Source organism: Fistularia commersonii, chromosome 32, assembly GCF_037954325.1.
Source record: "Fistularia commersonii isolate RoL2024-O1a breed Wild chromosome 32, RoL_Fcom_v1.0, whole genome shotgun sequence".
NCBI classification, from domain to species: Eukaryota; Metazoa; Chordata; class Actinopteri; order Syngnathiformes; family Fistulariidae; genus Fistularia; species Fistularia commersonii.
In genome coordinates, this window is record NC_141315.1 from 3,015,425 (window position 1) to 3,038,475 (window position 23,051).

Here is a 23,051-nt window from a genome sequence, read left to right on the forward strand (position 1 = left end):
TCAGTAGACATTGAAAAAACATCCATGATGACGAAAAGAAGGAAATCCATCAAAGTTTTTAGACTGAGGAATTATTAGCTTTAAATTTGGGCTACAAAGATGTAGGAAAGGTCTTTTTTTTAACCAGTGTTTTATTTTCTCAGGGAGAATAGAAAAGAAAATATTAACATGCAAATATGGCACGCAGTATGTGTTTAGGGACATTTACAATTTGTGATCAACAGAGCAGGGGTTTGACTAAGCAAATTCTCTTTGGATCAAATTATAAGCCATTATGCTTTGTGATAAGGAGACTAAAGGTCAGTAAGCTTTACTCCATGAGGTACTAGAATTACTACAGTTTAACAAGGATGTGTTTTGTTTGCTTTAGCCATATGTACACCTTACAGAATTCATGGAGTTTTGTGCAATAATTCTACATACTTGATAGGAACCTAAAGAAGAAAGAGATAAACGTTCAAACAAGGATAACACTTGAAATGTGCAGCACTGCTTCCTGCATTAATTCAGGGATTTGAAATGGTTTCAGATCAACAAATCAAAGTGATTGTGATGAAACTTTAAAATGGCATTTTGTCTTCACACACAAATAAAATGCTGTTGGTTGACATATATTCTTCATTTTTAATTTCTCTCCTTTGCTGTATATTGAACTGTAGTGAATTTAATGTGTATTTTTAATCAGAAATCATATACTGTGTGTGATGAGTCACTGTCACAGGAATATAAAGCCATTATCTGATAAATTTGTTTCTGTTGTGTTTTAATTCTACACGTAATATAATTTCTTACTTATCAGTATAATCTTGTTCTTATTAGTTTGTCCATCATGGTCTCCATGTTGTTTACCAAATTTGTTCAGATCTTGATTTTCCTTTTGACAACTCCAACACATTCCAAGTCACAACACATCTGAAAAAGCAAGATAAATAACAAGTACAATTATGCCGATTTGATAGGATTTACAGTCCCGCCAATATCAGGGGGGTATAACAAACTAAATTTAAAATATCCATTAATGGAACTTTAGTTTGAACCAAGTCTGCTGTGTCAGCTGGTGTTTACAAGGTCAAGAATGAACTTCAAATCATCATATTGAAACTGTCATGGGAAAAGGCTAGTCTCATATATATTTATTGAAATTTAAGGATCGCTTCATCGAAACAAAAGCTCTCCAGAGGCAGTTTGTAAAGAAAGGCTTGTGTCTTGCAACTTTGTAAAGCTAAACAAATTCACTGAATGTGATCACTGGTTTAAGTGGACCTCAAGTTTCCATGTGAGTTGCCAGAGGATCATGGGGACATGATTAGGTGGGGCCAAGGACAAGCAGCCCTTCAAATGACTCGACTGGTGTTCTCAGATAAGGTGGCAGGTTGGTTTATCTGCAGAGGCAGGAAGACTGAGAAGCATTGTCCAACTCAGCTTGGATGACTTCTGAAACCAAAAGACAAAATGGGAACACAAGAATGGGAATAGATGGGAGAGGATGACAGCACAGACATAAATGTGTAAGGTCAGTAATGCAGGAGAGAGGAGGAATGCAGACAGTTACAATAAGTCGCGATGACATGAGAGGACATCTTAGTTGACGTGAATAAACATGCAGTCTCCATAGTTAAGATAACTGGATGCAGCTGTTTGTACCTTGGGGGCAGATGTATGACTACTTTAGAAGATGCAGCTAGAAGCTGAAGACTGAACAGTCAACTTTACCAATAACCGCTTCAAAGATAGAGATATATAATAATGCATCAAATATGTAGTAGATATTTTCACACATTTATGATTGTTTCTATGGTTGAAACCAAATTGCATTTCCCGCTCACTGGCTCTTATAGCGTACATCTAAGTATTTAATTGTATTTAATTGGCTATTTAACATACCCACATTCAATGAAGATATAAGCACAGCATTAACATTATTAGCCCCATACAATTGCATGGTACATGGGTAGAAATTGCATATAAAATTTGCACAGAGTTCAGTCATTTGCATGACATTCACACACGTGTGTGTGCACATGTGCACACAGATGTTAATATTTTGTAATTCTGCCTTGACCAAGGGATGGCGCCGGGTCTGAGTAGTATTCATTGTTGGACACTGCAGTTTTTGGTAACAACAATTTCTTTGCTGTTCTGCAGACTATCAAGTGAAGAAGTCATTTTGTTGTACTATGCTAATGAATGGAACAAGACCTTTCTTAATGCAGACAGTGATGAAAATTCATTTGAAAAACTCTCCAAATATGACAGCAAGGCTCAGGGCTATGGTGACAGAGATGATATGGTGTTTGAGAGTACCATGTCACTTCGTAAGAGTATGAAATGCTGCTGAAGTCAGCCAGAAGTACTTAGCCAATTCAACTTTTCTTATCTACAGCTGCATTTAGTTTTATTTAACTCCTTTCTCTTTTACCCTGAAATCCTAACCGTGATCTGTTGTCTGTCCCGGGTGAAAACACAGCCTGTCAGATCGACCTTTCCTTGACAACTCTGCAGCATTTTTGCCAGCTAATTGTGTCATTCTGATGTATCCAGTCATATTGCCCTTGTCCTGATCCCATGTCACTGTTGATGTCTTCCACTATAGTCTCTGTTGTCAGTCCAAAATTCTAATGAGTCCAAGAAGCTGACTGTACAAAAGACTTGTAGCCCTCAGTTATTTATGTATCATCCCCCCTTTACTTTCCCAGTGTGATGTAGCCATTGCTCAATGGAAAGCATTTCCATTAGAACAGGAGAAAATACAACTCCCAGGTCAAACTCCTCCATCAAAATTGATCCTTCAGTTTAAATAAAGCTGGCTGATATTGCGGCCAAGGGTACATGCTGTATCTATTATGGCTAAATAGTCAAACGATAACTTGTGTGCCCAGAACAATTTGCAATGACCTCCAGTGGTAAGTGAATGGATAGGAAACTCATTTAACATCAGTCTGTGTAAAATGATGACAAATTGTATGACAAGATTTGAAACATATCCCTGATACTACCTCCTGTTAGTCATTTCCTGTCGATATTTATGAAGCAGCTGATAAGCCTCCTCAGAAACAGAAGAATGTTGGAGTTGTTTAAATTGCCAAAGCTATCTGATGATTGCCTGTATGGATAACCTTATTGACTTTTCACCATTCAATTACTTTTGCTGAGGTGAAAGATAACTACGTTAAGGGACTTCAGTCTTGTACGAGGTCAATCTGAATTAGGGTATTGACTTCCTATGCCAAAATGCTTTCAGACTGATTAGGATTGTAAGTGTTTCCCCTCGTCTGTGTTTGATTCCTTTGCTGATACAGTGTGAGGCAAAGGTCCAGCCTTCACTAAAATAAGTCAGATTGCAACAAATGGAGATGGAAAGGTGAGTAACTTGTGAGCTGTCTAAGCAAATATTTTACTAATGTGCTTGAAAAAAATGTGAGCTATAACACTATAGTTCTTTACAGGGATGTCTGAATTGCAGAGTCATGTCCTTGAAGCTATTACATGATACAAACAATAATCTTGCTTCTTTGTGACCAGCACATTGTCTGCTTAATCCCTTGTCAGTATGAAGACTAGTGTTTGATAATCAATAACATTGTAAAGAAACTTGATGATTACTATTAATCAGTTAATTGTTAAGAACTAAATCAGATGCCAAATATTCAGAAAATCGAGGTCTGAAGTTGAAAAGTTCTTGATTCTAACTCGTCAAAAATAAGGCATATAAGGAAAACGTCCGTATTTGCCTTATTGTGACAGGGAATTGATTTTCTTTGGCTTTACAGACCAATTGGTTAATCATTTAACAGAGAAATCAAGCATGCAAACTCTAACTTTTTGCTATAATATACCTTTAATTCTGCATTTACCCAGCTGCAAATTATCTCAGCAAAAGTTGAGGACAGAAGAAGGTAGTCCAAGTTGGCCTGAGCCTAAACTTTAATTGGGATACGTTTCCTGAATCCTGCAATTTCTAAAAGTAATTTGGATCATTTATTCCAATACCTAAAAGTGAAAAGACTCTCAAGATGAGTAAGATACGTAAGAGGTTTTACAGTGTACTACACTGTAATGATACAAATGGTTGTTGAAATGTCGTGACGTACCCTTGACAGGCAGTCAATGGAAAAACTGTTTGACAGTTTCAGCCTCAGACTTTGTGTAAATACAACTATATATTCAAATCCTTTCATAATGCAGTGACTCCTTAACAGCTTTGACAACTATTTACGCAATTAGAGATCTGAGGAAATTGTGAACTTTGTGATAAACTTTACCCGTAATTCAATAAACAAAAGGTGTAGCAGAAATTTTTGATGATACAGGTTCTGGGTGCACTGTTGTTGAATTAGGATAAAAGCATAAAAGCGTAGAAGCATTGTTAACGCATATGCAGAAGTGCATAAAGCCACCATGAAGTGATTAGTTGTCTCTATTTAATCTCCTGCAAGTCCATTTTTAGATACAAACAATGGTGAGGAAAAAGCCTGTCAATTAAATTGAGGCACACAGAGAGACATTACCTGTGCAAAAGCATATTGGTGGAGATGTTTTTTTTTGTTGTTTTGGTAAGTTTCTTTTTTTGCATACAGTCAGCAATGGCGCTGAAAGTCTTCAGTGTTCCCGCTATCTCAAGGTTATAATTTTCTTTTGACCGAAACAATAACTGTGAACCAAGTGAGGACAAGTAGAAAATGTAATGAAACATCTCCTTGAAAATTTAAAGGGGTTGTTTTAATGGCACAAATACAACTCCTTTGCAGGAAATAAAAGGCAACGCAACAAAACCTCGACAGTTACAAGGTTCTTTCTTATTCTCTTAAAAAGAACTGCAAAGAAGGAAAAAACAACCTATCTCTCTCTCTCTCCCTCACACGCACACACACACAAACACACTCACTCACATATACACACACACACATATATGTACACACACACAAACAACACACAAACACACTCACTCACATACACACATATACACACACACACACGCACACACACACACACACGCACACACACACACACACACACACACACACTCACTAACATACACACACACACACATATATGTATACACACACACACACACACACACTCACTAACATACACACACACACACATATATGTATACACACACACACACACACACACTCACTAACATACACACACACACACACACACACACACACACACACACACACACACACACACAACAAGCCTCCGGACTCTCAGTAGCTCGTCTGTCTTCATCTGCTCTCCATCAAGCCACCATCATCAGACTGCGGCAGTTTTACTGTCACTTTTTCAAGTAGAGTCTCGCTCGCCTTTAACAAATAACAAGGAAGAGATACATTTTGTAATCTATGCAGAGCAGGAACTGCTGTTTTTCCACAGTTTTGTGAAAAGGGAATTTAGGTCTCACACAAGCCGCCTGAACGAGACTAAATTTGGCAATAAAAGGTAAGGACGCAGCTCTTTTCTTCCTTTCAAAATAATTGCAAACACAGTTCACATACTTTTTAAGTACAAAAACTAAAGTTGTGCGGCAGAAAGATTGTGTTGAAATTCAAAAGATAATTCATGATGCTCATGTGAAGAGTGTTCCAAGTTACAAATTACACGTTGGCTTTAGCTCAAGGTTAGCTAGTGCCGTTTATCAATAAATAAATACAGTATTTGAATGCCATTTTGTACGCAAAAGTACGCAAATTAATATCAATTATTAATTCTCAATGAAAGTAAAAACATATATCAAAACGTTTGAAAGTAAAAAAAAAAGTGCCTAGAAACAGCCGTCAAACCTTTCTAGCAAATAATTAACCTAATTTGTCTTAATTTTCTTGAAGGTAACTCGTGCTATACCTTCTCTCAGTTACCGTCCTTTTTTTTTATTTCTTTTTTGTTGTTGTATCTTTTTGGAGACGTCACATGTATTTTTTCCAGATCGCAACCCAATGAGTATCACCGAACAGCAAACAGATCTAAATATCAGTCAATCTTCAATTTTACAAAACGGAAGATGTTGGACGAGCAGTATAACTGTCAGTAATATTGCAGTTGTATCCCCGGCAGGTGATTTCAGCTCAAATGCGATAGGTATATATACTCTAGGCCTATATTGTTTGTATTTCTGAGTCGTTTTTGAGTATGAGTGGAACATTTGCCAGTTATCAGTTTTTCCTTGCATGAATGCCAATTTAGATTCAATTTAATCCTGTTAAGAGGTGATGATGATGAGGAATACAAATTGTTTTATGTTTTATATTTCACAGGTACATGGGGTTTAGAATATCCCTGAATTCTGGCTGCGAAAATAAGGGAAAAAAGTTTGTGACCTCATTCTAAGAAATATATAAAATAAATAATTTCATACAACTGTTGCAATTAATAGTTGTTCATAATACTGTAAATAATTATAGTAATAGATAAGAATGAAGGTAAGTAAGAAGTATTGTCATTTTTAAATTAAGATCATCATAAAACATCATGACATCGAAATTCTTGAAACTCTCCCTCCACATATTTATTTGTTTATTTAAACCGCAACATATGCGTATGCTCACAATCACCTTCATTGTCACAGTGTGGATAATGCATGGAGCATTTTCATTCTCTGTAAAGTAGTGACGTGCAACAAGTCTGAAGTTCCAATCCAGTACCGATTGTTATATGTATATAGTGACTGTAATGTAACCATTAGATAGAGACATAATTTGGGGCGCGTATTCTGCTTTTAGGAGTGACCAGGATGGATAGGATCAGGAATGAGTCTATCAGAGGGACGGCACATGTTCGATGTTTTGGAGAGAAGGTCAGAGAAGCCAGACTGAGATGGTTCGGTCATGTACAGAGAAGGGATAGTGAATATATTGGTAGACAGATGCTGGAATTGGAGCTGCCAGGCAAGAGGTCACGAGGAAGACCAAAGAGAAGATTTATGGACGTAGTGAGAGAGGATATGAAGGTAGTTGGTGTGAGAGAGGAAGATACAGAGAATAGGGTTAGATGGAGAAAGTTGACTCGCTGTGGCGACCCCTGACGGAAAAAGCCGAAAGAAGAAGAAGAAGAAGAAGAAGAAGATTCTGCTTTTTGAATAAGCTAATTATGCCACAGAATTCAATTCACCTTCATCTGTATCATGACAATTAGATGAAATAATAGGAAACAACTTTTAACTCAATCTTCTTTTTTCATCATAAGATAAATAATGTTTACTGTTATCAGTAATTGACCATTTTCAAGTGAGGAGTGTCATTTTAAAAGTCAGCCCCCCCTGCAGGGTCAAAGCAGGAACATGCCTTTATGTTGAGCAGCAGCATCGGTCACTGCTGATAACAGCTGTGAAATAAAGATGCCGTTTATTTGAAGTCTGTTTATCAAAGAATTAGCACCTTACCATGCTATTGTAATATGATTTGAATTGATAACAAGGCTGGGAAACAAGAATAGAAAGAATTGGAAATGTGATTAGGCCAGCGATTGATCAAATGATTGTATTAATCCGATGAGCCTTGTGTAAATGAATAAGGAACAGTCAGTAATGCTAGCAGTTTTTTCCGTTTCTTCTTTCTTCTAATACTGATATACTTGTACACTGATATTTCTCAGTAGACATTCTGTAACAAGCTGGCAGGAAAACAGATGTTAGTGTTTTGGGGTCAATTAAAATAGTGCAGTTCTTCTTATTCACCAGTCAGCATATAATTGGAAAGTGTTCACAAATTTTCATTGGATCTACCAGTTCAATACTTAGCTGAGACACGAGATTACACATTATATAGAAATGCAGTTTTCATTCAATTGATATTCAATAATGGGCAGTTTCTAAAATGAATTCCCTTAATGTCAGACATTTGTTTTTAGCTCAAGTTATTTGGTTCAGCTTGGAGTTTGACATCTTTATATCTTGTTCCTAATGTAAACCCAGAGTACTCTCTTGGCTTGGAACGTGATACAGAGCTAAGAAAGGTAGAATGTACTATGTGATGTGCTTGAACTTTTCTTTTTTCCATTTTTATTTGGCTTCAGTCCTGTGGCCAATTAAATTGCCCTCTGTATACCACAATTTCTAATTAGTATTCATTGGTTAGTTTAACAAAATGACCTCATAGTACTTTGTTTTTTTCTCTTTCTCTCCCTGTTAATTGTCAATTTCATACTGTGTTGTATCAAAAAATGGGGAAATGCACCCATAATGAGACAGAAAGCCACTGCGATGCCAGCAAACATTTCACAGCTAACGTTACAACCTGATACTGTCTGATCATTCCATTCTGAAAGACAGAAGTTTGTTGAAACATCACTCGAACTGTTTTGAAGGAAATCATAAAAGTTTGAATTCACAGCTTGAAACCTTTTTGGAGATAGGCTTGTACAAGGCTGGGGTGTTGTTTTAAATTACACTCAAGTATCTCTTTATTGGCTCTGCAAGAAACTGGAGGCTGTTGGTCTGTGGCTGGGACACATCTGGGGAAAGTGCATTCAACAGCCTTTGACAATTAATATGGAACCTTGAGTTACTTTGGCCATGCAGTTATTGCATTTTGATATCTGATAGCTTTGACTAAATTTTTAATTAGTTAAGCAAATAACCTTGACACGTGTCAAATGGGGACAGAGCTATGAGGCTTTTGAACATTTTTTACGTTATATGCTAACACCAGTTTAAGAGAGGAAAAAAATAAATGCTTTTTTGAGCCACAATAGAAATTGATTCATGTTATCTTGTAAAGGCGCTTTATTTCTTCTTTGTATGTGGGAATTGGTCCTATTTGGTCCTATTAGCTAATGGATCTGGGTCTGACCAGGTCTGGTTTAGGCCTACATAGCACATTTTTCAAGCATTTATAGAAGGCCAAGGAATTGTCACCCATGCAGCCTCTATGAAAGCCATGCAGTATTGCTAGACCACATTGCACATTATGGCCTTCAGTATTGCCATTTCAAAATTACACCCAGACCTCCCCAGTTTTAGTTGTGGTGCCCGTTGTAGGTTTACTAAAATACGTTTGTGCCAGTGGGCATTTTTGTGTCATTGTTAGTCTGTCCATTAACCCGTTCCTATTTAAATAACAGGCTTACAATCGTTCAAGATAGTAGTAATGGAAACACAATAGAGGGGTGCCAAGTGGATTTGTAGAGCAAAATGGAACATAAATTCAACAGGTTTGGCGACTTGACTATTTCTATGTGCACATTAGGTTAAAATCAGTTTTCTGTTCTGTTCTGTTTTCTGTACTGCTATGTTTGATCCCCTTTTCTGATGAGATAGAAATCTGTACTTTGAAAAATTGTTCTCAGTTTTTAGCCATCCATGAAATGTATGTTTGGGTGGTGGTAGTGGCTCCTCAGGCTTTCATTACTTCATTAACAGCATGTCCAGATGTGCAGTTTTGTTTGGGTGAATGCCTTTTAATGAGAGGAACTGTTTTCTTTTAGAAGTCAGACATGAAGAGGCATGTTAGGTTAATGTCAGTGAGATAGGATTCCATAGGAATGTTTTGGAATAAAATGTTAGTGTGATTCGCCAAATGTCCTGTGCACTACAGGACTATTTTGTCTGATTATCAAAAACATTTTCCTGAAATATGAAAAGTATTCTCTGTTATGCAGCAGTAGCAAATGTTTGGTAACAGTTTTTAGGTTTTAGTTTCCTACTTTCATTGAATATAACTTTGAAGCCTTAGGTTTTATCAATAACATAGTTCAAGACTGGCGAGTTTGTCAGGAGCACGCATGAAACCCTGCCAAGACTCATTTGTCAAACGACTACATTTTTAATTATGATGTATCACCACTCACAAGTGACCACATTTAATAATGTGTTTAAATTCACAAAAACAGCTGCAGAATTATGTTATACAATTAAGTAGATAGGATTTCATCCAGCATGTGTTAATGAATTGCTACATTGGTACATAATCCATCCTACATGCTGCACTCGTCACTGGACCACCCATTGTAGGGCATCCCTATCTGACAGCCTGCATGTCACTTCTAACCCATGCCATTTTTCTGAGAAACTAAGAGACAGTGCTGAAGGATTTTTATTCCTAAGACCAGGTAGAATTGAACAAATTGAACACTGAGGGTGGATAGAAATTGATGCAGGCCCAAATCTTCCTCTATGACATCAACTACCATAAGGCCTCACAGAGGAAAAGATTGCTTAGTGTTGCCAACATGAACAGTGACCTATCTGAGTCTATCCAGATGTGTTTTCATGAATTATGAGCCAGACTGTTGATAATGTATTAACTTGACCACAGGTGAATCTTGTCTGCTCTCTTTCCAGTGGAGTAACCAGAGGTGTATCTTGCCTCTCAGTGGTGTTTTTCTACTATTACAATGAGTTGGAGTTTCCTGACTCGCCTACTGGAAGAAATCCACAATCATTCCACATTTGTGGGAAAGATCTGGCTCACAGTCCTCATTGTTTTCCGCATTGTGCTGACTGCTGTTGGAGGTGAATCCATCTACTATGATGAACAGAGCAAGTTCGTGTGCAACACAGGCCAGCCAGGCTGTGAGAATATTTGCTATGACTCCTTTGCACCTCTCTCACACGTGCGCTTCTGGGTGTTCCAAATCATTTTAGTAGCCACACCTTCCTTAATGTACCTTGGCTATGCTGTTAACAAAATAGCTCGGAGAGAGGAGCAGTCAGACAGTGCTGGAGTGAGAAGTTTGTCCCAGAAGAAAACTAAGAAGCTTAGGCTGACAGGCAGAAAGCAACACAGGGGTATTGAAGAAGCTGAGGATGACCAAGACGAAGATCCAATGATCTATGAAGTGGTAGAAGTGGAAAGTGATGGTTGTGCAACTACTAAAGGAGAGAGTCGGGATGGACACAAAAAGGTGAAGATACGCCATGATGGGCGCCAGCGCATTAGAGAGGATGGTCTCATGCGTATTTATGTGCTTCAGCTTTTGGTGCGCTCTGTGCTGGAGGTGGCTTTCCTATGTGGCCAGTATGCATTGTATGGATTTGCAGTGCCTGCTACCTACATGTGTTCAACCCTACCTTGCCCTCACAGCGTGGACTGTTTTGTCTCACGTCCCACTGAGAAAACTATATTTCTTCTGATTATGTACACAGTCTCCTTGCTCTGTCTGGCCCTGAACATTTGGGAGATGCTCCATCTGGGCATAGGTACCATGTTTGAGATTGTACGCTCCCGTAAGGTAAAGTTCTCTGATGATGAGCTGTATGGACTCTCGAGAGGACCGGGCAGTCTCAATGAGGGAGGACTGAGTGGAGAGGATTATGGCAGCTACCCTTGTTCTTGGAATTCACCATCAGACCCACCGGGTTATAACATTGCAATCAAGCCCGGGCCTCATAGCCAACCAATACCTATCACTGACCTCACAAGTTCCAAGATAGCCTGTCAACAGAACCACGTGAATATTGCCCAAGAAGAACAACAGCAATACACCAACAATGACGATAACCGGTGCAGAGGGGGAATGAGTGATATCTCCAGAGGTGTTCATAAGAACATCTACAACACTCACAGGCTGGAGACTGAGAATCAGACCAACATGCAGCAGCACAGCAGTTATAACCACAGCAAGTCTCAACGAGAACACAGACATCGACAACCAACCAAACACTCCTCAACTAAAGCTGATGCCAAGAGAGCAAGTAACAGCACTAGTAGCAGTGTCAAATATGGAGAGATAAAGGGCTCTGAGTGGATCTAAAGTAGACTTAAGTTAACCTTCTTCAAAAACACACTGTCTAGTTTTGTATGTTCACAGTTTAAATTAGTAAGAGAAGGAGTTTGTTAATTAGAAATGATGACCAGTGATGAAAACGGTCATGAAAAATAGTCATAAATAGACATTAGGATTCTTTCTTGCCTCGTTTTGCAGACAGCATTGTCCAGAGGAACTAGCAATGAATATAAATTGCCATAATTCTATATCTTAAATAACTTTAGACATTCTTGTGTTACATTTCAAAAAACCTATAAGAGGTGACACCTGATCTTATTGACATTTGAAAGAAACTATGCTTAATAGCTTCAAAGTGGTAAGCATGGCAAGATAGTTTCTACTTATGTTACAAGTAGCATACAACAAAACCAGTGAAGATACTGTTAGCTGTTGTTAAAAACAGAGGTAGGTCATAGAATACAGAATCAAGACCATTGATTTTGTAGTTTTCTGATGAAAAGTGTTTGTGCCATGTCTCTTTTTCATATGAAGTCATTCATGCTGTTACCCGGGGTGCCTTGTTCAAAATGAGCTGTGTCATTTTGATACTGCAATATTGTAGTAAACCTGTTTCGTATACTGTCATTATTATTAAACGAGAAGAATGAGAAGTTGTACTGTAGTGACTATTAGCATCAAAAGATTTATGATTCACATACATGTACTTGAATATTCTCTGTGTTTCCTTTGGAAAGAGAAACTGTCTTCTTACTTTATATTTTGTTGAAATGTGACAGTATTTAAAATGTTTCAATGCCAATTCAACACGCTAATTGTCAAGCATCCAGGATGTTATTGTTTCTAATTTTTTTCTGTTTTCACCCCTTGAGGGTTCATCCACTGTCACCAATCTAGGAGACAATGTCTAATTGACTTGTTTGACCTGTAAACTTCTTCTTCTTCTCCTTTCTGTTTTTCCCTTCAGAAGTCGCTACAGCGAATCAACCTTCTCCATATAACTTTATTCTCTGTATCCTCCTCTCGCATACGAACCACTTTCATATCCTCTCTCACTACGTCCATAAATCTTTTCTGGTCTTCCTCAAGACCTCCTGCCTGGCAGCTCCAATTCCAATACCAATATATTCACCATCCCTCTGTGCATGACTGAACCATCTCAGTCTGGCCTTTCTGACCTCTTCAAAACATCTAACATGTGCTGTTCCTCTGAAAGACTCATTCTTGATCCTATCCATCCTGGTCACTCCCAAAGAGAACCTCAACATTTTCATCTCTGCGAGCTCCAGCTCTGCCTCCTGTCTTTTCGCTATTGTAACTGTTTCTAGTCCATACAGCATCGCTGGTCTCACCATTGTCTTGTATACCTTTCCTTTCCTTCTGGGTGATAGTGTTCTATCGCATAGTACCCCTGACACTTTTCTCCACCCATTCTAACCTGCTTGAACCTGTCTCTTTATCTCTTTTCCACACTTTCTGTTGCTCTGGACTGTTGACCCCAAGTACCTCAAATCCACTCCCTGTAGCCTCAGGGAGGAACTCGGGTTCCTCTCATTCACACACATATACTCTGTCTTGCTGCGACTAACTTTCATTCCTCTTCTTTCCAGCGCATCCCTCCACCTCTCTAGTGTTTCCTCAACCTGTTCCCTGATCTCACTACAGATCACAATGTCATCTGGAAACATCATGGTCCATGAAGATTCTTGTCTGACCTCATCTGTCAGCTTGTCCGTCACCACTGCAAACAAGAAGGGGCTCAGAGCTGATCCCTGATGGAGTCCCACCTCCACCTTGAACTCTGTTACCTCTACAGCACACTGCACAACTGTCTCACATTTTGCATACATGTCCTGCACCAGTCTAACATATGTCTCTGCCACTCCAGACTTCCTCATACAATACCAGAGTTCCTCTCTTGACACCCTGTCATATGCTTTTTCTAGGTCTAGAAAAACACAATGCCGCTTCCTCTGGCCTTCTCTGTACTTCTCTATTAGCATTCTCATAGCAAATATTGCATCTGTTGTACTCTCTCTACGTATGAAACCATACTGCTGTTCACAAATGCTGACTTCTGCTCTCAGTCTAGTTTCCAGTCCTCTTTCCCATAACTTCATTGTATGGCTCATCAACTTTATCCCTCTATAGTTGCCGCAATTCTGCACATCCCCTTTATTCTTAAAAATGGGTTACCATCACACTTCGTCTCCATTCTTAAGGCATCTTCTCACTGTCTAAGGTCCTGTTGAATAATAGTCAGAAACTCTATCCCTCCCTCTCCTAGACACTTCCACATCTCCACAGGTATATCATCAGGACCCACTGCCTTTCTACTCTTCATCCTCTTCAATGCCTTCCTCACTTCACTTTTACTAATCTCTGCTACTTTGTGGTCTACAATAGTCCACTCTCCTACCCTTGCCTCTCTGTCATTTTCCACACTCATCAGCTCTTCAAAGTACTCTTTTTTTATCTTCCCATCACTCTTTGAGCATCTATCAATACATTTCCCTATCTATCCTTAATCACCCGGACCCGTTGTACATCCTTTCCATCTTTATCTCTCTGCTTCGCCAAGCTGTATAGATCATTCTCTCCCTCCTTACTGTCCAACTGAGGATACAAATCATTCTACGCCCTTTGTTTTGCCTTTGCTACCTCTATCTTTGCCGTATGTTGTATCTCCCTGTACTCCTGTCTACTGTCTGTTCTCTTCAGTCGTCTCAGTGTCCCACTTCTTCTTTGCTAATAGCTTTCTCTGTATATAGTCCTGCCACATAAAACACAATGCGTTACATTTTACAATACAAATTACAACTCATGGGCAGCATGGGGTGCAGTTGTTAGCACTTCTTCCTCACAGCACGAAGCAGTCTGGATCAATTCCGAAAGGGGACCTATCTTTGTGGAGTTTGCATGTTCTCCCCTGTGACTGCACGGGTTCCCTCTGGTTCTCTAGTTTCTTCTCAAAAACATGCAGCAGGTGAATTGGAAAATTGCCCGGATGTGAAGTGAGAGCATGAATCATTGTTTGTCTATTTATGTGGCACTGCAATTGACTGGCGACCAGTCCAGGGTGTACCCTGACTCTTGCCCAATGGCAGCTGGGACAGGCTCCAGCATCCCCTGCGACCCTTTGTCCGATAATGGTCGATGATGGATGAATGGATTACAACTCATAAAGAGAAAATAGAATTAAAGTGTGTCCTTTATATTGTGCTTTTTCTTAACGGATTTTGCGGAAACATTTTACAAATAAGTGCATGTTTGTGTTTTTTTAGTGGCCATAAATAAAGGATTTGTACTCGTATTCTTTGTCTTAACTTTTATTTATATAAAAATTATATATTCAATATCCAAAAGATAAATTTGGTAACAAAATGCATTATTATTATTATTTTTCTAGTAATTATTATCATTATTATTATTTAAGTAGATGTTTTATCAGTCGTTCAGTCGTGAAACCTTTCTGCTGCGTTTACGGTGCCACTATGAAGTGCGTAAAATGCAGGTACGGTATAAATTCCAATCGGCTCTAATAATGAAATGTAAAAAATATTCCTGTCGACTGGAAAGGTGTCCTGTCTGGCCAAGCACATCACTGATATTTAATACAACTAACATTTGAATACATACTTTATCATATTTTGTAAAGCAAATATCTGCGCCCGTTTAATCGGATGATTAAAAAATGTAAAAAAAAACAAACCACAAACATTGACTCAATTGTGCCCTAATAATCAAATATGCTATCACCCCGTGCCATTTTCAACGAACTTCGAATTTTCTTCGTGAAAGACATTTACGATATTATACAAACGTCGATATTCGAAAAGAATAACCTTGAAACTGGACCGAAAGGCAACAATCTACCGGATGTGACACATTCTGCGTCCGTGTTTTTAAAAACCGGCGGTTGCCTCCATGACATTTTCTGGGGAATATTTTCTTCAGCACACTCAGTAAGAGTTGAATTAAGGCGTAAGTGACCACTTCGTTATCCCCGGGTTGCTGGAAACAGTCATAACAACCTATACAAATTGGATTAACAGCTTCATTGTTGTCGAGTATCAACTTAGCAGTGTTGGCTCATGCTAAATGATCACGGCTATACAGTTTGGCTAGCAAGCTATTTGGCTAGGTTATTCCTCGTAGTCCGCACTACTTTTAAAGAGCCGTCAATCTAAGTGACGTTTCTCGATTTGCAGCTGGTCATTTAATCGTTAATTGGGAAATGCCGCTTTTACAAACTTGCGAATTCATCTGAACCTGAAAAATAGCAAAACAGGTCGTCTATTTTCCAATACCTAAACCATTTTTTAGCTTCCGCGCACATTGTTACCTCGTTCAACAAAACACAGAGAAAGAGGTTCTTAAAAAGAAAGAAAGTTCTTCATATTTTTATACAACAGTGGCTTATGATGTGTTATGACGTGTAGTGTTACTCGGCCCTTCTTACACGTCTTTACAGAAAGACCTTGAAATTGTGTCACAAAGGATTGGGGTGCTTGTAGTTGTAGGGCTTTATCAGGATGGTCCCGCAGCATCGGCGGGCTGCAGAGCCGCGAGGCCTGTTGGGCAAACTGTGTCCCGGAGAGAAGAAGCTGGAAGGGAAGACTTTCTACGTAGACAACGTGAAGAAAGGGCTGGCAACCCTACTTCTGGAAGCCATTTCTCTGCTGGGAGGGGTAACTACTACTGAGATTTCTTTTTCTGTCTTTTTATATATTATTATGGAGGACGCAACCTTTCAGATACAAAACAAAGTAGGAATTGGCTAATCAGATTGTCTTATGTTTACTATCCCAATTTTACTGGAAAAAATGTGTGTAAGGGAAAACTTCTCTGAAGAAATGTAAAACCATTTCTAATTTCCAACCGCTTATCATGTTTTTAATCACAAAACAAGGTTTGCTTTATTCCCGATTAACTTAAGTTGTTGAAAGGAATTATGAAATGTCCAAGAGGCCATCAAATGCATTGTTTATTGAATTTGTATTCACTGCATTTTACCTGATTGTTGATAAAGATGTACATATAGGATATTTAATTATAATAGCTGATAACACTTGCCGCTGTGTTCAAGTGTGCACCTGTTGAAGCTAAGCTTTAATTGTATTCAAGAAAATTTAACTGACAGGAATCAGACTTTCATTGTGATGTAGAACAAAGTTTTTCAGGATATCTGGAAATTAATCAATATTGAAAACATAACGTGACCAAAACATATTCCTCTCAGGTTATTCCATCAATGTGGAAAAATCACATTTAATCATATTAAAAAACATTGCTGTTAACCTCACCCTACACAATGAGGCAGATTTGCATCAAAGTGTGTTATGTAGCCTGTATGAACAATACCTTTCAACAAAGATTGGTAAGAAGATGTTTTTGTTTTGTTCTTTTTAGCGGGTTGAGAGTTTCCTGCATAAAGATGTGAGCTTTGTTGTTACGGGGAGTCGAGAAGGCTTGAAGGAGCACAGCCATGACATTTCCAAAGAAGGGATAAAGAAAAAAGAAGAAACATGTCATCCTGTAAAGCACCAGGACAGTGTTCTGAGCAATGAAAAGCTCAAACGTTCAACTCCTAGCCCAAGGGTAATTATGTCATCATTCACATATATTACTTAAGCCCAACACAGCTGCATACTTATATAATTAATTGATATACTTAATGTAGATTGCATCAGACCAGCTACTTAATTTTGAAATATAAAGCCCTTTTTAGTCGTTGTGTATGTTTACATCCATCATGCTATAAGCATCAACTTTGAAACAGTGCACAAGATCATGTATAAAGTGCATTGAAATTCATATTTTGGCCTTGTCTTCTACAGCCTTGTGGCAGTCGAGGGAAAGCCCTACTTGAAAAAGCTATTCGCAAGACTGTAAGTGTTTGAAGCCAAAGCACTGAAGATTTTGCTTTTAAGTTTCTTAGTAATTTTGACTTTATTATGAAACTGTGTGATTGTATCTTGATAAATATGGATATGTGTTACAGGAATGGCTACATGCAAACAGTGTTTTGGCCAATGCCCAGTCATGGGGTGTGAAGATCTTATATGTGGATGATATCCTTTTAACTCAATTTCTTGAGCAAATCTAAATAAAAAAATAAAGAAGAACGTAATCCAGTCTGTAACTGTTCATGCCTGAATAACAGTGTATCTCTGCTAACAGCAGATGGCACCGTTTGAATGCTTATGTTGTGTTTGGTGGTGTTCAGTTCTTGGATACAAGAAGTGTTACGTTTGTACAAGTGGTACATATAACATTTTCTTACTTTCATTATTCCTTAATATAGTTTTAGATGTCCTTTTGTATTTGAAACAGTTGAACAGGGACTGCCTCAGTGCAAAAGGAAAAAAAAATGAGGTAAGGTGTGTTCAGTTAAACAAATACAAAAGCAGCAACTTAAAATCTTGAGAAGAACTTTAAGCAACCTAAATACAATTGCAATTCGCAATATTCTGTGTGGCAATAGGTGATAAGAGTTAAATTGGAAATGACACATGCTTTATAATCAAGCAGGGTAACTGTGTTGATTCAATCTTTTATTTTTCCTTGTAATATAGAGGTTGTGTGCTAAGCAACAACGCTGCCATGTTGTAAAAGGTTAGTTACATGTTGTGAGCAATATTAAGTAATTTATCTCAAGTGACTTCGCTAACTTGATGATTTCTCTTCTTCCACATCTCCATAATTGCAGCTTTAAGATCTCCATACCTCAAAGTCGAAGACTCAAGCAAGTGAGTTTTTTTTCCTCCATAATCACAGTATCAGTGAGCAAGTGCTTTGGTGCTTCAAAAATCTCAAATATTATGTTATCTTTCAATTGGAATACACAGACAGGTCTGGGTTCTACCCTAGACATAATCCTGAATTGTAGGTTTGACAGTATAGGCAATTGAGAGTGGGGTTGGTCATTTCATTAAAACCTACTCTAATTTAAGCACCACAGTCATTACAAAATTGTTGTACACATGAGGCTAAGGCCTCCAGTCATTAATTTATTAAATCATCTGCGCAAGAACGAACAGTTTGAATGAAGAAAATGTCCCCCTTTGTAAGAGATGACTCTGTAATGGTTATATCGTATCAGATAAAGCCCTTCACAATCATGATAATGGCAGTTAAACAACATTGTGTGGCAGTGACCTGCCCTTGCATTTCTGCCCCACTGCGTGCTAGTTTGAGCGGTTTTCATTTCAGCCTTGTGGTGATTTTCTTAATTGAACCTGTTCAATTAAGTCCCATGTGTAATGTGACAAGCTGCTGCCCCCCTTCTTGTGGAGTGATGCTGCTCCCCAGGAGCGCAAGGCTACAGGGGATAGGATTTCTATTTGACGAGGCACTACAGGCTCCACTGTGTGGTTTGCCGCTGCAGGGGATCTGTGTGCTAACAGGTCTTTTCATTTTCCCTCTCCTTCCAGCTAATTGAAGTGCTCTGCCCTAATGGGTGTGCACTTGCAATGGGGAATGAACCCTTGCTGACTGAAACAGTTGAAATTAGCCCAGTTTGTGCTTTTCTCAAATATGCAAAACCTTACATTATGTTTTCCAAAGGTTTGAAGCGTTTGCAGTTGCAGCTAATAATCATGGAAAGGTATCATTCAGATAATGTCCTCTGACTGTCCCAAAACCCACAGATACACCATGTAAGCTCAAAAAGAACATGATAAATTTAGAAAAAAATTTATCAAGGATTTGCTGCATTTTCTTAGGTTTCTTCTTTGCAAATTCATGTTCATCCAGAGAAACCTTATGTTCATTCATGTTCACAAATGAAAGTTCATTAATTATCCATTCCGCTTATCCTCCAGTCAGAGTTGCCCCCTGACAGGTGAGATGCCCCCTATCTCACCTGTCATTGGGTGGGAGATGGGGTACACCATGAATTGGTCTCCAGTCACTCAAAAGGCCACAACAGAGACCTACAACATTCACTTGCTCATTCATGTCTGAACAATTTAGGATCTTCAATGAACCCACTGCTTGTTTTTTGACTGTGAGAGGAAACCTGAGCAAATTAAAGTGTTTTTTCTTTTGTGTTTTTGTAACCAGGAAATACAGGCCCCTTCACATGCAGTCTATGAACTTCCCCACATTGTGCTACTCAGGACAATATAGTCCTTTTGAAGCTCCTTCACCGCGGTTTGAAAAAAAGACAGAGCAAGTACAAAGTAAAGCAAGGTTAGTTAAGCTGAGCTGACATATTTTTAGCATGTGATAGATTTCTCTCTCTGCCATCTGCATGCACACAGAATGAAATATGAAATAAACCAATTTACACTATAATGATATATTGCATTTTTTTAATTAAGATCTATTTGTTTGACTTGTTAGGAAAAGTGTGGTTGGAAACAGCAGTAAGGACAGATGTCAGACACCTCTCAATTTAAACCCATCGCCTTGGAAACCACCGAAAAGAGAGCTGTCCTTTTGTGAATGCTGCAATCAGCCATTTTTAAATCTGGAAGAGGTGAGAATCCTTTTCTTTTTTGGGAGGGGGTGTTTTTTCCTGTTGCTTGGTTTGTACTATACTGACATGTCCTTTGGCTTGTCCTGCATAAATTTTCCTTTCAGCACTTGCATTCTGAGCACCACAGAGCATTTGTGACGGATCCGTCCAACTACAGTGATGTAGACCAGCTCATAGCTGCAATGATTCCAGAATTTGACCCCAATCCTTCACAACCATCGGAATCCCTCAGTTTGTAAGCCTTTATTTATACCTGCGTTTACCTGAAATCAGCAGTCTTATTCACCAGTCCATATGAATATAACCCTTTACAAAGTCAAGACAATTGAATACACCTCACAATTGTCATATTTTGATTGTCTGTCTGCTTTCCAGACCACCAACTGCCCTTCCCTTCCAAGATTTCTGCGAACTAGAGCCCCTGCCTGATGCAGAGACAGACCTTGCTGTCCGAGCGCTGCAGACACCAGGCTCATTCTGTGACCCTGCACCAGGTCTTGTTTCTTTTGGTCCGGCAAGCCAAACAGTAGAAGATCCGATCCAAAATCTCTCTACATTACCTGCTGATGCTCATTTGCACAATCCTAATTCAAAATGCAGCCAACCCCACAGTTCAACTCCAGCTGTGGCCTCATTTGCTGAACAACAAACCCCAACATCTATTAGCCCAGACCTTCAGAAGCTTATTGCCTGCCCTAACACACAATTTCCCTCCCTTGAACCCTCCTCACTGCCTCCGGTCCTTGTCCCCTACCATCTAGTGGAGGCACACAGCTCTTACTCAGACCCCCCTGTACTCAGTCCCCAAAAATACATCCCAGAAGAGGATGTGAATGGAGAGTGTGAAACAATTATTCTTGAAAATGCTTCTAAAGCCATTCGAAGCATCTCTGTCTTAAAAGATACTGTTTTGTCAAATGGAGAGGTGGTGAGGAAATTGAAAAAGGAGGCTCTTCTCAGGTTATGTGATGTCTTATGTCCCAGCAGTGATCTTGTGAATGCTGCATCTATGCTGTCTCCACATGGATCTCATCAGCCAGTCACTGCATTCGGCACCAAAAAACGACGAATGTCAACCCCTGAACTCAAATATAGCAAAAAAAGTAGGATGGCAGGCTCTGATAACCATGACTTTCAAACTCGACAAGAAAGTAAATTAGAAAGTGACGTGAGTGAAAGCTGTGTTTTATCAAATGAGACCTCTTGCCAAACAGACCTTTGTTCAAACTTAAACAGCCATTCAACAAGAACATGCACTGAGGAAAACCTGGCCTTAAGGTACCAGACCGCATTTTGTGTTCCTACTGTACCGAGGTCCTCCAAGGAGCCAAGTCCCATTGACCTTTTAGGTCAAAGAAGAACCCAAGTTGTAGATTGGCCATCAGAATCACTATCCTCAGAAGCAAAGGCTTTGCATCCTCTTCCTCCTTTTGCCAGGGATCAAGCTCACCGTGTAGTTTCTTGTCTGGACTCTCAACATTCACAATCCCTCTCTACCTCTGTCTGCATTGAGTCAGCTCTTATACCAGACATAGAAAAGCTTGCACCATCATCGTCAGAGTCTGACTGGGACTGTGACCTGCTCTCCAGGTTGGGCCGACCCCCTGCTCCACCTCTGTCGCCCAATGAGCAGAACCACGACCTTGACCAGGAAATGCTCCTCCAGCCGTGCACATGGATGCATGACACCAACTATGAGTCTCACTTACACACTGTCCTTCAGGTGTCCAAGCCAGCCACCTCGCTGTGTGGGGATGAAAGGGACCCGTCAGCATTTTCTAGGACTATGGTTCAAATTGTTGAAGTTCAGTACTGATGTTTTCCTTTTTCTGAAACAGAAAGAACCACTTACTGGGCGCCGATAACTGATGTAGACATTGCTCCTGCACGTCCTGCCTGACAAGACAAGAAAAAGGCAGCAGTTTAACAACACAAGCAAGTATATAAATGTAAAGTAATAGTGCAAATTATAATTTAAGCCATTTCAGCAATTTCAGCCATTTTCTTTAGTTGAAGATTGCTGGATACAAATGCTGGATTTTCCTGTGAATTTAAAAAAACATCAGTGCACTCTGTCTCATCTGCTATTTATTTTCTTTGTTCCTAAGCATTTGCATTGTTGTGTTCTGTCAAGCTGACTTCAGTCTTTCTGCAGCCATGACCAGGAACACAAAGTGAACATATTGCTTTTCTGACAGGGGAATTGCACAATTACAGTTAATGCATTGTCTGGATCAGATCTCACTTCAGCCTGCATTGAAAGTCAAATGGGCAAGGTGTTAGAGGAGTGGATGACTCCTGCTATCTGACAGACTGAAGACTATTCAGTGTCAAATAGCATTTCCTGCCTTTTCTGAAGGTGGGCCAAAGGAGTGACTTTGTCGGAGACACAGTGCTCTGTAGCCAGCAGTTTTCTCCAGAGACAAGGAGAATGTTTGCTTAAAGGCCTTTTAAAACCCTCACATTGCAACAGTCAACAAAAGTTAAGCATTTTTTTCTCAGGAAAATGGAAAGTGTGTGTTTATTTTGTTTTTTTAATAAAGCATTTTAATGATAAAATATTACTGAAGTGTCCTATTGTGTATCAATGTCTGAGTTGAAGTGAAAATGAGAAAGTGGGTATTGAGGTTGGGAAAAGTTTATTTTTATTTCTATGATGCTCAGATTGCTTGTGGACTAATTGGAAACCAAATGGAGAGGAGGTGCACCAGGCAAGGGCAAGAGTGGGTCGATTTGTCCTGTTTGACCAAAGACTTCAGCTGACAGACAATATTTGATATCCCTTTGTCCTGCCACACAATCTTCATTTATCAGTCATAGTTTAAAAAAAGAAAATAAGTACCCTCTCATGAAAGAGAAATAACTAATCTGCACTTCTGTTCTTGACTTTTACATTGAATCA

At 39.1% G+C, this 23,051-nt stretch overlaps 2 protein-coding genes across 3 annotated transcripts; both read left to right on the forward strand.

The window, feature by feature from the left end:
- Positions 1-1,456: 1,456 nt before the first annotated feature.
- LOC147215137 (gap junction gamma-1 protein-like) lies at positions 1,457-14,962 on the forward strand. Of its 2 annotated transcripts, XM_086139997.1 has the most exons (3): positions 1,457-1,513; positions 3,300-3,361; positions 10,280-14,962. In XM_086139997.1, the coding sequence occupies exon 3, from the start codon at positions 10,333-10,335 to the stop codon at positions 11,689-11,691; it is 1,359 nt and encodes a 452-aa protein (XP_085996123.1). In that variant the 5' UTR covers positions 1,457-1,513; positions 3,300-3,361; positions 10,280-10,332; the 3' UTR covers positions 11,692-14,962. The 2 variants fall into 2 exon arrangements, with proteins under 2 accessions (XP_085996123.1, XP_085996122.1); XM_086139996.1 differs by lacking the exons at positions 1,457-1,513; positions 3,300-3,361 and adding an exon at positions 5,271-5,445.
- Positions 14,963-16,170: 1,208 nt separating this feature from the next.
- dbf4b (DBF4B-CDC7 kinase regulatory subunit) lies at positions 16,171-22,079 on the forward strand. The gene is made up of 9 exons (XM_086139500.1): positions 16,171-16,355; positions 17,077-17,265; positions 17,505-17,555; positions 18,243-18,282; positions 18,377-18,416; positions 19,732-19,860; positions 20,014-20,149; positions 20,254-20,384; positions 20,525-22,079. The coding sequence occupies exons 1-9, from the start codon at positions 16,200-16,202 to the stop codon at positions 21,963-21,965; spliced, it is 2,313 nt and encodes a 770-aa protein (XP_085995626.1). The 5' UTR covers positions 16,171-16,199; the 3' UTR covers positions 21,966-22,079.
- Positions 22,080-23,051: the final 972 nt, after the last annotated feature.